General features: G+C 48.5%; 3 protein-coding genes across 3 annotated transcripts; 2 read left to right on the top strand and 1 right to left on the bottom strand.

Annotated features, from left to right (window-relative positions):
• Positions 1-4,726: 4,726 nt before the first annotated feature.
• Positions 4,727-6,229, top strand: TERG_05850 (uncharacterized protein; the record flags this gene model as incomplete). Its single annotated transcript, XM_003233933.1, has 4 exons — positions 4,727-4,900; positions 4,970-5,342; positions 5,416-5,533; positions 5,623-6,229. The coding sequence occupies 4 exons, from the start codon at positions 4,727-4,729 to the stop codon at positions 6,227-6,229; spliced, it is 1,272 nt and encodes a 423-aa protein (XP_003233981.1).
• Positions 6,230-7,584: 1,355 nt separating this feature from the next.
• TERG_05849 (uncharacterized protein) lies at positions 7,585-8,929 on the top strand (the record flags this gene model as incomplete). Its single annotated transcript, XM_003233932.1, has 3 exons — positions 7,585-7,843; positions 7,909-8,724; positions 8,790-8,929. The coding sequence occupies 3 exons, from the start codon at positions 7,585-7,587 to the stop codon at positions 8,927-8,929; spliced, it is 1,215 nt and encodes a 404-aa protein (XP_003233980.1).
• A 514-nt stretch (positions 8,930-9,443) lies between these two features.
• Positions 9,444-10,247, bottom strand: TERG_05848 (uncharacterized protein; the record flags this gene model as incomplete). Its single annotated transcript, XM_003233931.2, has 2 exons — positions 9,444-10,096; positions 10,169-10,247. The coding sequence occupies 2 exons, from the start codon at positions 10,245-10,247 to the stop codon at positions 9,444-9,446; spliced, it is 732 nt and encodes a 243-aa protein (XP_003233979.2).
• Positions 10,248-10,441: the final 194 nt, after the last annotated feature.

The following is a 10,441-nucleotide window of genomic DNA, read 5'->3' as shown; positions in this document are numbered from 1 at the left end:
AGCAGCGGAAAATGTCCAATTTTAATGTTCTGTAAATAGGTGCCGCGCATGACAACAGGACCACGTCACAGTTTCAGATATCAGCAGTGACTTACGGTCTGTAGTTGGAGAGTCAGGCGTAGCGACGCCGGCTGAGCTATCTGCAATCATCAGCTTCGGATTTATGAACTGTTGCTATGAATAACTATACTCGCCGTACGGAGAGCATTCAGGTAGACCGCTCTTCTTCGATCCTTCTCACATCTTCGCCTTTCCCTCTGAAGTGTCACTGTTGTCTGGTTCCCGATGACGTCCATCCCGTCTCAACTTGGCTCAGTTCTACCCAAGATTCTCCGGCTGGTGCTGTAGGGATTGGAAGCGCCTCCTTCTAGCCACGGAAGCATCATCTCATCCTTCACGGCTTATTCCCTGACGTGGCTCGCGCCCTTCCCTAGTCTCATCGTTTTTCGTCTCGTCGTCTGGGCAGCGGCAGGGCCTCACCTCTGCCCAAAAAGGTAAGGCAGGGCAAGTATATCACGTGAAAGATCATTTGCCCCTTTGCCTCCCCCCTTTTCACGTGACGCTGGGCGCCAGAAGGGGGCTAGCGTCTTTGGTCGCCTCACATGCTGACTCATCAACAAACAGGGCTAAACCCCTTTGGGCCGAAAGGCTGGGCTCGGGCCGTGGGTTTCTGCCTGGCCCTCGCCGCCTTTTCCTCTTTGGGCGACTCCCAGCCCATCGCCAGAGCAGCGACGCGCGCTAGGCCCGAAGAGGAAGCTCTGCTGCTGCTGTCAAAACATTCCAACCTCCTCCGTCGCCCGACTTTCCAACCTCCCCTGTGATGCTCTGTGATGCTTGTGATGCTTGGTGATGCTGGACGACCTCGCGACGCGCTGCTGCCTGCTCTTGTTTGCTGGGATATCGAGCCAATTCGTCTGCTGCTGCCTGCTGCTGCCTGCTGAGGTGCCGACGCGCATGAAGATCGCCCTGTCCGGACCTCCTGAGAGTGACTGAAACTACGGAGTTACCTGTCCTCTGTTTCCCTGGCTTGGATCTTCAACTGCGGCCTATCACTCTTCTGACCCCCCTGGGCACTGCGGTGGGCTTGAGCTGGTCTGGCTGGCTTCATCATCCTTTGCTTTTTCCCCCCATCGCTTTCTCCCCGGACGCCAGACAAAACGGCGCGTCAATTGGACGGCCACGAAACAGCTTCGATCCTAGAGGCCAGAGAGTTGAACCACGTTCAATTGACGCTGTCTCACTGACTAGCCTGGCCTATCATCACCGTGCTGCAAGCCCTTTTTTTGTTTTTTGGGGTTCGTGGCCCCTGTTAGCTAGGCTGCTTCTGTCCGGGGGTTGCTCCGTCCTCTTCTCTCCGTCATTTTTCCTCCTGATCCCTTTCATTTTCCTTGTACCTTCAATTCAACGTCTGGGAAAGCAAGCAGTTCAGATACTGATCTCCTTCCTGCCTTGCCAGCCACAGGACTCGATTCGTCGTCGAATGAGCTTCGTTTCCTCTCCGCTTGCTGACAGTTCTGCCTAATTCTCTGGGCTACTTTTTTTTTCTCGCCCTTTGATTTTCACCTGTCGTTGCCTGGCCCATCTACCATGACGCACATAGTAGAAGGTCATCAGATACCCTGCTAAGAAACAAGAAAAAGACATCTCTCATTGCCCGCTTTCATCTGGTGCCTATAGAACTCACCCTCTGACTGCTCCTTGTCCCTTTGGTTGCCTAGTTTCAACCCCGAGGCACTTCTATCTTTAGAGCCTTTCAAGGCAAAAAGATCATACCAGGGAGAATACCTTGGTTGGCTTTGGCCCGGAGGCTCTGCTCTTCTCATCGCGCCCTCTTGTCGATTCATCGAATCCCAGAGTGCTTTGTTCTTCTCAAGCCTCTTCCTCCAGATTATAAATACCTGGAGAATCTTCCTCCTGATTTACCCCCTTTCTCAACACATCTCTCACGCCTCTACATTCTCATCTCAACCTTACATACAAGCCCAATCTCCTGTCTATTCGTCTCTTGACAGCAAATTTCCTCTGTCTTCTACCGCAATCAACCTTCCGTCTTAACAACAAGCGGAAGCTCATCTCTTTTTACAAGCCTTCAACCTCAGCCATACAAACAAAAAGCTCCGGGGGAACATCCTCAACATGCCTCACAAATCTCAAGTTTCCGTGGGCTCTACGGAAAGTTCTTCCAGCAGCGGTTACTCTTCACCTGCTGGGCAAGGTAGGCATTAAGCGTTATTTTTAGTTCTGTTAATTGGAGCCCCAATGCTATTATTCTCCGCACATCATTTTTATGCAACCTACTAACATGGATTCTCCGAAATCTACTAGGTCAAAATCCGGGCGCAAAAAGATCTTCGAAACCCTGTATACATAACTCGGATCCCGCTGGATGCGGCGATAAAAAACGCTCAGGCTTCGACGGAGTGAAGTGGAAATAATTTCCATCATTATAGCGAACGCCTTCGAGGACAATAGGGATGCACGATGAACCTACACTGCCGTCACTTTACCTTCGATGGTTGAATATCAGCCTCAACCTCAGTCTCACAAAATAATCCGCATCCATCGCCATATTACGAATGACAGCTAGTGACACAAGTAGTGCCTACGCCACATGCATTACGTTGATATACAACAACCCGGTCCTAGCACACGAACTTCATCTTGGCGTGGTAAACCCGCATTCTCAGGGATGAAGCTTCGACCGCAGATGTACCTTCGAGTATCTTCCCAAGCTTCTTGCTGGTCAAGATGACACCTTACTCTTGACCTTATGCTTTTCCTCTTTTGTATACTATTTCCTTTTATTCTTCCCCCACTTTGAGGAAGTTTGGCGAAGGTGCACACGGCGTTTATATACTATTATAGCCTTCAACCCCCCCCCTCCCCCCCTCCCCTCTCTCAACCCTTTTGACATTCTAGGACTTGTCTGGATTTTGCTTGTTTTCTATTTATCAACCTTTGTGATTTCCCGTCTCTTGTGTTTTTTATTTACCCTGTCCTACCCCCCACAGAAGCCGAGCTACCCTTGTTCCCTTGGCCCGGCTGAGCCGTCCGGGGTTGATGGTCTATTGGCGGGGGGTCAAGCGATCCGGTCCAGTCGGGCGCATTTATCGTTCAATTGACCAAGCCATCTTCGAGTTGCAGTTGCTGCAGGGGTATAATTTTTACCCTGAATGAAAACTCTGAATGACTTTCCAGACTAGCTAGCCACAAGGCTACAGAACCATGCCTTTCCTTGTCTGATTCCCTCCCTCCTCTACCCCCCAGCTGAAGAAACATAATTTCCCTTTCCTTTTCTGGATGGATGTTACTTTTTAATAAGATACTATTATCTAATTCAGAGCTTGTTTCAGTCCTCTGATATGCTTTTCAATCGATAATTTGCCTTTTGGCTATACTTATTTTGTGTTCGATACCCGTGTGCCGTCTCTTCAGAGCAAACATATCCCAGACCAAGTGAATATAGGTTTTTACTACCATACTTAGCCTGATACTGCCGAGGTACCCATGTATGCACGGCTCACTACTCACGCCAACGCCAAACATTGGCTCACAGACCTTGGACCTTGCGATAGTTGGCCTTGAGACCGCTCGGTTTTTTTCAGCGTACCAGTGAGGACCAGCCTTGGAGCCTTGGGGGGGCCTCCCTAACCTACCTAAAGTGTTCAATCACGTGTTAGTGTAATGTCTTTTGCTCTCAAATAGGAAAAAAGCAACGTCCCGTCTAGCTTCTGTGCTTGGAAGCCCTGAACATTTAAGGTGTCACTCAATAGACACTGGTGGCTACATTATATATTCCAGAATATTATTAATGTTTCAAGCGACATGGCGCTTTGGAGTTGCTTCTTGCCCCAGTCTGGCGGGCCGCTAGATCTCCACGCCTGTTCCTTCAGAGCAAAGGCCGATGAAAAATGCGTGACAAGCATATATCCACATGCATAAAATAGAGATCTCTCTGCCTCTTGTCATGTAACACGAGGTCCATAAGATGGTTGATGGACGAGATTTTCCTAATAGAAGGTGGCTCATCATTCATTCTGGCGTTTTTAGCGCATTCCGATAGGATGCTAAGACCCTGGTGTCTGGTATCGGAGCAACATGGCCTCCAATAGACTTGCTAATGCATGAACGGCCGCCTCAGTCTGGAACGGAGTAAATTTACTTCGTCCCGAGCCGTCAAATATCTCCTGACAAGCTTTCCCACGAACCACGAATCTGAGATCTACGGCTTACGAGGCGTCACATCAGATGAAATGAGGGGGAAATATTCACAGACTACCCGCTATTGCGGTAGCGCGCAACAGGACCCGTTATCTAGTCACCAGGCGCTTCAGAATTTGAGGACATTATTTGGCCTGTATGTCTTGGGAACGTCGAGAATGATCTTCGCCGTCTGGGTATAGCGCTGAACCAAGACTATACCCTGCCAACAGGAGAGAAAATACGATCATACCAGCATAAATCCCAGGGTCTGCTTCTTTAGTGGCAAACGCCTTGCAGAAATGAATATTACCACGAGCCAGGACGACGATCTTCCACTTTCATATAAGATGGTTCCGTTGCTCCGTAGCCCCCATCATGGAGACGGACTCAACCTTCCTTTTCATCCCTTTAACCGCCATCGCCATTGATGAAGGTGTTCCACTGTCCTTAACGGATTTGCTTAGGGTCTAGTTGCTGGAGAGGCCAGCTGTCCTCAGGGTGCTATTCACAAGCATACAGCAATATGATACTACCAGAGGAGCCTCCGGATGGTGATGTTAACAAAGGCCATATCATCATCATTCTAACTTGGACTGGATTCAGCATATCTCTTCTGCTTGTCATAGCTAGAATATGGACGCGGGTCAAAGTCGTGAGAGCGTTTGGCTGGGACGACGGATTTATTATACTTGCTCTGGTAAATATATTGTCTCGTCGGAGGAGGAGAGTGTGAGTCTCTAACACGGTGTTTCTTTCTATCATCTAGGCTTGCGCTGTGGTCAACGCTGCGATGATTACCACCAGTATAGTCCACGGCACTGGGCGACATCAATTTTATCTCACCAAAGAGGAAGCAATGCAAGCAGATAAATACAATTGGATCTCTCAAGGGTTCCACGTTGCATCTACGAACTGGGCCAAAGTATCTATCATGTTATTCCTCCTGCGCATTATTGGCCATGCAACTCGACAAGCTCCTTACTTCTACGGCGGCATGGTATTTCTGTCCGTCGTCAACTTCGTCTGTATCTTCACCATCTATGGCCAATGCATGCCTGTGGAGTCATTATGGGATCACAGCATCAAAGGAAACTGCTGGAATCCTCGAATCCAGAGAGATTTTGCGTTTTTTACCGGAGGTTAGTCTGGCTCGCATGTCCCGTTTTGAATGTCAGAGCTTTCAAATTGCTAACCGAACTTCATTCTCCACAGCCGTTTCGGCCGCGTCAGATCTTGCACTGGCCATTTATCCCGTGCGGTTGATATCGAAACTGCAAATGCCGCTCCGAGTGAAACTTGGCTTGGCGGCCATCTTTGCACTTGGATTTGTGTAAGTTATACACTGCATCTGGTATCCTTTTTTATTCTTTCCCATTGCCAGTGACGCTTGTTGCTCACCATTGTTGTTCTGCTGTTTAGAGCGGTGGGTGCTTCTGTCGTCAAGACAATATTTCTTTCGCGCCTCTCTGCCCGTGCAGACTACTCGTGGAACACGATAGACCTCGTTTTCTGGCTGTGCATTGAGCAATATCTGATCATGATTGCTGCCTGTATCCCAATGTTGGGTCCACTCGTCAGACTCATCCTCAGAGAGGCCACCTCCCGAGCAACCGGGTCATCAGGGTCAACGTCATGGCCCCGTAGCATGTTACGAAAGCCTGCAACGAAAAGAAAGCCACTTCCATATTGGGCAACTGACATCAGTTTGTATGGGACCAAGGAAGAAGGGACAACGATATATGGAGTGAACCCAAACATGAAGACCCGTTGCTACCCTCTCAATTCCTATCACAGTGGCGTCGAGCAGCAGACAACTACCGAGAGTCAGGAGGCCATTGTCCAGGGTACAGATGGCCAGAGAGACGCCATTGTCAAAGTCAGCGAGGTGCATGTCAAAATCGAAAGTCTAGAGCCGGACCGGAGATCTTCACGCTCGGTGACGTTTGAAAACAGTGCTATTACAACGAATCCTGATGAAAACACTCAAAAATCAAAATTCGAGAAGATAAAGGAGGTTCCAGTTTGATTTCGGATATGCAGATCGGAATGACTGACCACGGAGTTCAGCGCGGAGGGTCTTTTGTTTCCCTGTTATTTCACTTTCGACTGGAGCGTTATTGAGGTATGGGGTCCTTGCATACGGAGAATTTTGGGAGTTATTCAAGTTTGACAGGGAAAGAAATGGCTGCATATAGTGGACTTGGGTTGTCTGTCCATGGGACGGTGTATATCTAATTTTGTATGTAATGAGGAAATAATAATGACGATAGAAGAGAAGAATTCAACGACGAGAATCCGCCCGGAAGCGTTACCCGGAGAGACCGAGCAAATCGCAGCCCTCGCTTTCCCACCTAAAACTGCGGTGTTAAGAGTTATCCGCTCAAATCGCCTCCGGCCTTAGGGTTAACTGGCTAACTTGCTCGTCGTTAGTTAGGCAAAGTCAGGTGGTTGGCCAGCTGGCCACCGAGCTATCATGTGGCTAACTAGCTAGCTAGCTGCTTGTATCCACCGCACGCTCAATAGTTCTGCATGCTACATATGACCACAGCAGGCTTTTCTAGCTGCCCCAACACATCCAGTCACTATTCATCGTTTGCTCCGCTGCAAAGTCGATCATGACTGGAAAAATGGCTGACGTTTGTTCCATAGCTGGCCAGCACAGTCTGTGTCCCGATTGGCACCGATTTCTGGCGCTGCGGGGGTGTTCTTCTTGCTCTCCTTTGGACCATTGCCGAAGCATCGCCTGCAGCGATTGCTTGCTTGATACCCCATATACTCCCGCAGAAGACGATCGACTAGAAAAGTTATCCTTGGTTCTAGCCTTCTTTTGGCTTCTGTCCGTCGTACGATGGAAACTGTAACGCTGACAGCGGCATTGCATGCTGCTGAAAACCTGCCAGTATCTAGTTGAGTGGGCATCTTTCAATTTCGACTCAATTGAACTCGGAGGCGAGGCTAGTGTTACGATGTCCTTTGGCTGCCCCAACGACGGAGTACTTTGTTTATTCTCTGCCCTCGCACGTCCTGTTTGCCGCATTATTTCATGCAGACGAACTATAGCTGGGCTGCTGCTAGGATAGGGCGGCCCATAGTTGCTCATGGATAGACGGAGCTGCTCAGATCCACCTGTGCTGCTGCTGAAGGCTCGACGTTGCCCTCACAACTGTGATTTGCTCTCCGGAGCTCATCAGAAAGGAAAAGATATGAAGCTATGAGGATGAAAGTGCTCCGGCTTCCCTTTAGCCGAATATACAGTCGCAATGCCTGAAGAGAGATATAAATGTCTGCTCGACAGCTCCCTCGAGGACGACGAGAAGGAAGAAGACATCAACGTCGAGTCAATATCCAGTTACTCTCAGAGCTTGAGATAAACCCGTCAAGATGGGTGTTCAACGTTTTGCCCTCGCCCTGATTGCACTTACTTCTGCTCTCACTTCTGTCATTGCAGCCCCCATGGTCAATGAACAACCACCGCTAGGGCCAGAACATCGCTACGATGTCATTGTTGTTGGCGGCGGACCGTCCGGCCTCAGTGCCCTCAGCTCCCTTGGCCGAGTCCGTCGACATGTCTTGCTCTTTGACGAGGGCATCTATCGCAATAGTGCCACTCGGCATATACATGATATGATTACCAATGATGGTACGTTTATATCCCAAGTTGAAGCACTATATTATGGCCATGCAAATGTTCTAACTAGATCACAGGAGTTGAACCAAAAGTATTCCGCGCAAAGGCTAGAAAGCAGATCAGCCGATACAAGTCTACCTCCATCAAAGATGTCAAGGTGAACAAGGTCGAGAAGGTTTTCGAAAATGGAAGAAGAAGATACTTCTTCCGGGTCACCGACAAAAATGGTGCGATATACACAGCCAGCAAAATCGTGCTTGGTACTGGTGTATTAGATGTTCTTCCAAGTACACCTGGACTTCGGGAGAACTTCGGCAAGGGAATCTACTGGTGCCCATGGTGCGATGGCTGGGAACACCGTGACCAGCCGCTTGGCATCCTGGGACCACTCCGACATATCATGGACAGCGTTTACGAACTCGAAACCCTGAACAAAGACATCATTGCTTTCGTGAACGGCACCGAGCACAGCTTTGGTGAAATCATGTACCTCAACAAGAAATACCCCCATTGGAGAAAACAGCTGAAACATTACAATGTCAAGATTAACAACAAAATGATCTGCTCCATTGAGCGTCTTCAGGATGGCTCCAAGGTGCAGAACGAAACAACCTGGCAGGAATATGATAAGTTCAGGGTCCATTTCGACGACGGTACCAGTGTTGAGAGATCCGTGTTTATAACAAATTTCCCAACTAAGCAGCATTCGAACCTTCCCGACCAGTTAGGTTTGGCACGAGATCCGATCAACAGGAACAAGATAAAGGTTAACTTTAAGGGGATGCGGTCGTCCGTTCATGGTGTGTTTGTTGTTGGAGACGCCAACAATGATGGCAGCACCAACGGCAACCATGCCATGTTCAGTGGTAAACGAGCCGCAGTTGCTATTCATGGTGAGTTGATTCTGACATTGAAGATAAATACTACCAAGGGACCAGGTTACTAATGCTTTGCATAGTTGAGCTTGAGCGAGAGAGGGCCGAGGCTGCTCTCGGCAAACGAGACGAGAATTTCTCTGCCGAGCAGGTTGAAAAGGAAGCCCTCAAACTGATCGGAAGGGATACCGAGGAGCTTGAAGAATTGTGGGGAAGAAAATAACTGACGACAGAATAATATTACGATGATGACTTGAAAAAGAAAAAAAAATCAACGTGACAAGAGTAAACGATGTAACGAATGCCTGTTGTTTCTTTCTTTTTTTTTTTTTCATGTTTGCGAATTTCGGCCAATTGCGATAGCTCTGACGACTACTTAGTACCGACGTAGATAGATAGTCCATAGCATGAGTGAAATAATACATATGTTCGGTGTCTGCTATCTCGCTCTAAAAGGTGATATGTCCAAAAAGCCCTAGTAATGAATGGAAGGGCGATATGATAATGCTAACATGGAAACACATAAACCAGGCAAGGTAGGGGATGTATATAATACACCAGAAATGCACATCTCTTTCAGATCTAACTCTAGGAAATATCGAAAAAAGGAAACGGATGGCTAGTCAAATGCTCACCACTTAAAAGAAGCGCAACAAAAGAGAAGAGACAACTAAATGAACAAGGGTATATATTTAAATGTAGAAAATCCACACACACTTATGCTTTCGTAATTCCCATCACCTAGGGAGTTGGGTTTTCTCATTGTCGGACTCAAAGGCAAGGCTTTCAAGGCGCTGAGTGACTCGTGCACAGAAGGAGTCGACGTATGTTGTCCAGAAGTGAGCAATAGTGTACACTATCACCAGCCAGATCGGTATACAAATAGCGAATACCCCGGGGGATCCCCGAGTGAACCATGGCGGCAGGACGTCTTCTCCGTTTTCATTCTTGGTGACAACCCATGGTTCCCCGGTGATATTGCCGTAGACCATATAGGTTAGGACCGTCTTCAGCAGAGTGCCATGGGTAAGGTAGACGGCAAAGCTGTTTCGGCCAAACCATAGGAAGAAGCTGTTGGAGAGCACATTTTTGATAGAAGGAGAAAGAAATATGCCGAGAATAATGAGGTCGACTCCGAGGGCCGTGAAGCGTTTTCCAAGATTGACGTTTGGTGGGAACATGTACTTAGATGACTCGAGGAGAATGTTGGACCAGCCGCATCTATCGACGTCATGTTCGGGATAAGAGGCCGACCATAGCCCAAGTGCGATAGCGACCCAGCATATTGCGCGGCGGAGCCACGGACGAGAGGAGATATAAGAATTTTCCGGATGGTTGCTAGCAATGTCACTCAGCATCATACCGTAACATGCCTGCTGACCAAAAGTTTCTGTAGTAGGAAATACTCCGTCGTTAGCAGGATATATATCAATGGCTGATTGGCCATTTGTAAACAACATACCGGTATTAGGAGAAGCGTCTTGATGGAAGTAGAGAATCATGACGACGTATATAGCCAAGCGGGAAGTGATACTTGACATACATAGTCGCAACGAGTAGAATATAGACTAACATCGAGGCTAGGAGCAGTGGCCTCAGGGCCCACTGATGGGTCGTCATAGTCGTTACGCCCGATGGTCCACGTCGACAGTATAGTAAAAAACAGGCGGCTGATTTCTTTGAGCCATGAAGGGTCGACCTTGACGCTCGCTGCTCTGAACCAGTCCACGTCCGA

This window comes from Trichophyton rubrum (assembly GCF_000151425.1).
Source record: "Trichophyton rubrum CBS 118892 genomic scaffold supercont2.6, whole genome shotgun sequence".
Taxonomy (NCBI): domain Eukaryota; kingdom Fungi; phylum Ascomycota; class Eurotiomycetes; order Onygenales; family Arthrodermataceae; genus Trichophyton; species Trichophyton rubrum.
The sequence above is the reverse complement of the archived record's forward strand: the minus strand, read 5'-3'. Positions and strand labels throughout refer to the sequence as shown.